Here is a 7,127-nt window from a genome sequence, read left to right as displayed (position 1 = left end):
CCAGTGTGTTTTAAATTTATGCAGATTTTTCAAAGAAACTTATGGTTAGTGAGAATGAAAAGAAAATGACTATATTGCATCAACGCGCGGTAACAGCTTTCATAGACAATGCGAATAATAAGAATCATTTTAAGGTCTCTTTATTATGAGATCCATCAATCATAATGTTAAAATACGGTTGTACAAACCGTGAAAAGAGGATAAATAATAAATGTAATGCATCGGTGACAAAACTCGACCTATTGATTTTCGCAAAACGTACAAAGCACGTGTGCTTTAGTTTGTAATAATTGTATTCATATGTTTTAATATTTTTAAATAAAGACAAACAGTAAAATATAAAATATACAATATAAGCTTACTTAAGTTATTTTTATTCCAATATTTAACTTTTCGACTTTACTTGAAATGTACTCGACTAAATGACACAGTCTCATGTTAGGAACGTAAGAAACTTGGATGTTTATCAGATGCAATGGTAGATAGATAATAAATATGCATATAAACCATAGCTGTGATATATATTCTTAAATACGATTGTTGCCACTTTTTAATACCATGCCATACACATGACCATAATTAATATTGCAAAAAGATGTGGAACATTATGTTAGTCAATAAGCCGAAAGCCATGCTATGAAGCAAGAAACTTCAGATTTCTTATGTTCGTGTACTTACCTCAGCTATTGAAATATTATAATGTGGGAAGTCCATTCTGTCATGAAAATCGCCTGTTCCAAATGACTGAAATAAATAAATAAATGAAAACCTGGTAAATCACGATTATTTTATATTCCCGACGCGGTTGCATCTCTAAAAATAAATGTATAGCCGAAATATATTGTTTACCCCCCCCCCCCCCCCTTCTGGAACTGACTTTCTTTTAAGCACCTTTTTGGACCTGACTTATTCACAAATACAGCTATCCATCTTTTATGCAGTGTGTAAGTGACTAAGTGTACTTCATTGTTATTGTTTTATAACATGTCATGTGGTGCAGTATAGGTGTTTTATTTATCACGTTACTTGCTGTATAATAATTATAATGCTGTACGAAAAATCTGCCGACCAACTGAATCAGTTCACCTATTTTAAATAAATTGGTTTGAGGGGTGGCTGATATGCAAGATTTTAGAATGTTTATCAGACTTTAATGTTATTTTAAGTAATATTTTAATCATTTTAATTAATTTTATGACGTGTCGATCTTATTCTGATATGAACGTTTTCTTAACCATTCCTTTTATTTTATGTTCAGATGATGCAGACTAGAGGGCGATTCTTAGTGCAGTATGTGTAATCAGGAATTTCAAATGGATTATGATCGGGATATAATCCCTCATACATGGGCCACATAAGTTTAAAATGAAGAATATGCCAGAGAGAATCCTTCAACAGAGCCGGACTAAAACAACAGATAAATACACATGAACCAAACATGTGCAGCTCATGTTTGTATAGTGTTTTTTTTTAAGTTTACATGGACACGTCTGACATATGTTTGCTATAAGTGCTACTTAATTACACTTTTCTTTCCGTATAATTAATGACGCTAGTTTCTTACGTTTTTTAATGAATACGCCCATTCAGTTCTACGATGTTTGTGCTTCCTCGTTTTTGTTTGTTTCAAGATCATAGATGTCGGGATAAAAAAGTAATTAAAGGAAAACGGTTCATAAATCTGTTGTACCAACGTGGCGTTCGAGAAGTTGGATGTACAAATATCATTGTGATCTAATAATACACGGCATTGACGTACGTGTATAGTAAAATATAACTAAAATCACGAGTATTTCATTTTCTCGACGCCGTTCCATCTCTGACAACTTATGTTTTGCCAAAAAAATATTTGTTTTACACCCATACCCCCCAACACACCCCTTTGGGAGCAAACCAAAGCTATTATAGTGGGGTGATATAATGAACGTTGGCGAAGACAATCATAATTTACGTCGCTGAATCATGCATTTTGTACAAACTATTTCATTGAAATGTTATTACATATGCACACATGGTAGAATTGAATGATCTCCACTTCAGTGCCGCAAAAGTGTAACTGGAGTATAAATTCGCGTAACTAGGAACTGGTTGGATTTGCTTATTCAGCCTCGAAAACTTGGTATCATGAAATAAAACTCTATTATAAAATTATTGAGAAAAATATGTTCAATATCCATACATTATATGCAACGGAGATAACATAAAGCACCTTTTCGACATAATTTATTTTATTTATCACGAAATAATACCATGAACAAACTAACAAATTATTATTTTTAAATCATAATATTAATAATGTTTCTAATAATAATAATAGTTATAGTTTTAGAAATAATAAAACATATACACGTATTAATAATTATATATAATAGTAATACATTTATAAAAATGTTTAATACTAATGAATCATGATGATGGTTATGCGGCAACTGCTGCTGCTTCTATGACGATGATTATGATACTGATATTGTTGGTAGTAAAATTCACGTTAAGTACCGACTTGAGTTAAATTAAAAATTAAACATATATACCAGTTCGCCTCCCTCGAATAACGAACACCTTTGAAACATGCCCAATTCTCCACTTAAGAGCGTTTGATGTTTTGCAATGAACCGTTCCATCATGTCTTGCTCACATCGCTATCAATGTATAATTTCCAGGAATGTAAAGGGCCGAGTATTGCCAATATGTTCTAGCTATTTTGAATGTCTAACTTTGAATATATTAAGTGTTGGTGATAGTGGTCGTGGTGGTGATGGTTGTAGTGGAGGTTTAAGTAAATGCATCAGCGATAAAACGTATAAAAATAAGTATGATAATAAAATAAATATTTAAACAAATTTAATTCGAATTATGAATCGTGTACACTTATCAAATTAATTGATCACGCAAGTGCACACCACGTTGTTTATACTACACTATCAAAATTTATTATTTTATATTTTACAAAATGTTACCGTACAACAAAAGTAAAACAGTTATTTGACAACACATCAATATATGTACTGTGCATAAATGGTATTTAAACAATATTTATTTAAAACAAAATTAACACTTACCGAAATAAACGAAAATAATATCACGTACAACTCCACTAGTTTGCAGCACATGATTCCAATTTGAAAAATCACAACTTGGTACCAGATAGCCTAATACCTGCGTAAACTCGCATAACTGACAAGCTTGCTTACATAAAGGTCCACGTCCAGCCATGCGTTGTTCGCAATACGGCTGTAGTTGGTCTTCATGGTTCACATTTAAAGGAACCGTGCGAACTCAGATGTGAACAATGGCATATCATAACTGTTAGAATAAGGCAAATGTGAACATGAACAAGAGCTGTCGAAGAACAGCGCGCTCGAAAATGATTGTAATTGTCTCACTTTTTTTCTAAACAAATCTGTTTGATAAGTAGTTTTATTATAGATTACATGTAATTAAGTACTTTTATAATTTGAAAAACAAACACACACTTCTTTAAACAGAAACTATTTTCTTATATTTAATAACAGTGACCTTCACCGAATGTGCGTCATGCAACCAAAGATGACTTTTATTACCATGTGTATATGCTTGCATAACAATAGCTACATGTGTATATTCGTTATCGAGACCTTTAGCCGAAAAGGTTTTTAATTTAGTAACAGTTACCCTGACATTGATCGCTTCCATCGCAAAACTGCTTTAACTCCACACACCCCATATGCTACTAAGCGTAATCCTTTCTACTGTTAGTGACGTTGTTGACAGAGAGACCCTTTGGAGACTCCTCAATCAATATGGAATCCCGGCAACATGTGTCAATCTGATTCAGCAACAATACAAGGGCGGCACATACCAGGTGATCTACAACGGCAAACTGACAGAGTAGTGCGAGGTGACTACAGGAGTCCTTATAGGATGCATGCTGCCGATGATCTTCCTGCTTGTGGTGGACTGGCACATGCGGGAATCAAGTGGGTCGCCGTGCTGTAATGGATATGGTGTCCGCCTAGCGACCGGGAGATCATGGGTTCGATCCCCACCGTGGGAGCGTTCTTTAGATCTTACCAAAGACATCAAGTAATTGTTCAAGGTCCAGGAAACGGACTCGAGAGCGTTTCAATAAGCCTAAGGCTTTCGATACAATCGAGCTAACATAAATGGGCTAAAGTAAACTAAGTCGAACATTGGCGGACCTCGTATTTGCGGATGACTTGTGTCTGATGTCCCTTTTCTTCCAACAAATGCAGAAGAAAACAGACAACCTTGCAAGAGGCCTAAGCCAAAGTGGAGGTGAGGACGAAATGATGAACTGCACCATGTAATTGTGAAAACAAAAGAAAGCAGCCCAATAACAGAGTACGCCGGAGGACTGTTGCCGAAGCCTTACAGTATGCTCCACAAGGAACGCAAGGGAATAAGTCAAGTTAAGTTATGTAAGTCAGGGCTTATTGAACTCATGAACATGAAGTTTTCAAATGTGTTGTAAGTCGCTTATTTGTAGAAAATTTAAAAAAAAAATGAAGATTTGTTTTAACTTCCATTCAAAATCTGTTAAAAGAACAAGCATATGCGCATACTAAAAAAATTTAGCAACCAATCAGAAGGGCCGGACCGATAAAAAACATTGAACATTATACACATTAACAATGCGGAGATAAATATATTCAGCATCGTCAAAATATTGCCGATTTAAATACAACTTTTGTTTGATGTCCAAGACAAAATATATTTCTACATTTGAAATGTGTGTGTTTTAAAATCAAGTCACTCAATACATGTAATCTTAATTGTATTCATAAAGAGAGGTGGATTGACTTATGCACATAACAAAAATAAGTAAAAATTTATGGAATTGTATGGCAAAGTATTCATATGGCCGTAATTTCCATAGGATAGATATCATGACCACGCAGTTTTAGCGCACAGTGGTTGATGTAGCGTTTTCAAGGGGCATGTTGATTGCAACTCTTGATCGACTTGTTCAAGCCTCCCCGAAACGCTATCGAAAGTACCATTATCCAGAACAGCCGTCCTGGTGCGCGGTGCAACGTGGAATGGATCCGTGTAACTAAAATACCTCACAGGTCGCTTGGCTGCATACATCTTGTGAAATGTGATGCTGGTGAAATTCCCTTCGCTGAGCAGTTTTCTTAGTTAAACGTCACTTCATCTACACAAAAGGTACCATATTCTTGAATTGTTCATGTTTCATTTTAGTATTTTCAAAATAGTAAACCCTTATTAATAAGAAGAATTGGGAATATAAGTAATGCCAAATTTATGCTGCGTCCCTTTGTTGATATTGATGCGGATTCAGTAATGATAAAGACAGAAAAAAATCTACTGTTGTTGACATTGTTAAGCCGTCTTTTTTTGATATTATAATGCCGTCTTGATTCAAAATCCAGTTAATATTATTTTTTTTCAAATTATGAATCATGGAGCAATTAATTTTTATTTCAAATGTTTTCACAAGATAATATTGAACATTTTATCCCAGAAACATGATTATCCAGTCACGCTTCTAATTCGACTGTTGTAGATTACAATAATGAATGATCCACCTCAATTCATCCCGAGGGTTTGTTTCCCTTACACCGAGGTGCAGGCTTTGATATAACCACATTGTATTTAAGAGGAATGTTGGTGTTCTGAGGATTTCAACATCTTCCTCGTTCTCCCGCAGCTGGTTACCTTAGTCTGTATTACTGAACGTTCGATTCGACCTGTCAATAATACCCGAAAGGGAAGTTAGACAGTATAGATAGATAGATAGATAGAAAGATAGATAGATAGATAGGTAGGTAGGTAGGTAGGTAGGTAGGTAGGTAGGTAGGTAGGTAGGTAGGTAGGTAGGTAGGTAGGTAGGTAGGTAGGTAGGTAGGTAGGTAGGTAGGTAGGTAGGTAGGTAGGTAGATAGATAGATAGATAGAAAGATAGATAGATAGATAGATAGATAGATAGATAGATAGATAGATAGATAGATAGATAGATAGATAGATAGATAGGTAGATAGATAGATAGATAGATAGATAGATAGATAGATAGATAGATAGATAGACAATATAGATATATAGATAGATAGACAGTATAGATAGATAGATAGATAGATATATAGATAGAAAGATAGATAGATAGATAGAGATAGATAGTATGCACTTGTCATATTTTCTTACCCTTAGATCTTCCATTCAGATATTTGTACTGTTTTAAAATATGTTTTTTAAGCTGAAACTGATTGAACAAGCCAGTATTTTGTTTCTCCTAAACAAATTTAATTTTGAAATCTTATTTTACTCAAATATTGATTGGTTCTGCTTTGATAAATTACTCTCAATCCTCTCAATGAACTGGATCAGAATCGCCATTCTACGGATAGGCTTAGTCTACCGTTCTTTGGAAAATTAAGGTAAAATTTCTTAACATTAACCAGGGACCTATACAAATAAACACTATTTGTACAGGTCCCTGCATTAACCAATATTTTCTTGGCTGTTATATATATATAATATTTCTTGATCAGTATTGTATTTGTTGACTTGTTCTGTGTTAGTTCATACATCTCTAGTTATATCATTTTTATTTGTATGGTTTGTTTTGCAATTTTCATTTGAAAGTGATACAGTAATTTTATTTTATTATATTAAGGCATTATCTCAGATTCAAAATTGATGGAATTCTTTAAACCAGCATCAATATTAAGCAGCATTCTTACATAAACTCTAAACTTGAACTGACATTTATTTTAGATTGCAACTACATCTTTTGAATTAACAATATTTTCAGTGATTTCTTTACATTTGTAAAGTTTTGTTTGTATATTCTTAAATCCAAGTCCTGTTTCTTCGTCAAAAATCAATGGGCCGGAAAAAAAAACTAAAAATTTATATGTAAATCATGTAGATACACTCACACGAACACAAAATCAGGTAAGTATCTACAAGTGTTTAGCACCAAGTCTGGAAACTGTTACAGTAGAGAAAATTTCTAGGTCCAAGTCCCGTAAATTTGCCAAAAATCAATGAACCGGAACAAAACTAGAACTAGACCTGTAAATCTTGCAGGCTCACATACCAAAACTCAGGTAAATTTCTAAAAGCATTAAGGAAAAAACTCCGAAAAAAGAACTGCTTTAGGCCAAC

The 7,127-nt window shown here is 33.9% G+C and overlaps 1 protein-coding gene across 1 annotated transcript in view; it reads right to left on the bottom strand.

Annotated features, from left to right (window-relative positions):
- LOC127879249 (probable glutamate receptor) overlaps nt 1-726 on the bottom strand; it is a 6,949-nt gene extending 6,223 nt beyond the window's left edge. The window contains exon 1 of the mRNA XM_052426008.1: nt 679-726. Within this exon, the coding sequence (XP_052281968.1) occupies nt 679-714 (36 nt within the window). The 5' untranslated portion in view covers nt 715-726. The remainder of the gene's footprint in view (nt 1-678) is intronic.
- Nucleotides 727-7,127: the final 6,401 nt, after the last annotated feature.

Source organism: Dreissena polymorpha, chromosome 4 (assembly GCF_020536995.1).
Source record: "Dreissena polymorpha isolate Duluth1 chromosome 4, UMN_Dpol_1.0, whole genome shotgun sequence".
Taxonomy (NCBI): Eukaryota; Metazoa; Mollusca; class Bivalvia; order Myida; family Dreissenidae; genus Dreissena; species Dreissena polymorpha.
The sequence above is the reverse complement of the archived record's forward strand: the minus strand, read 5'-3'. Positions and strand labels throughout refer to the sequence as shown.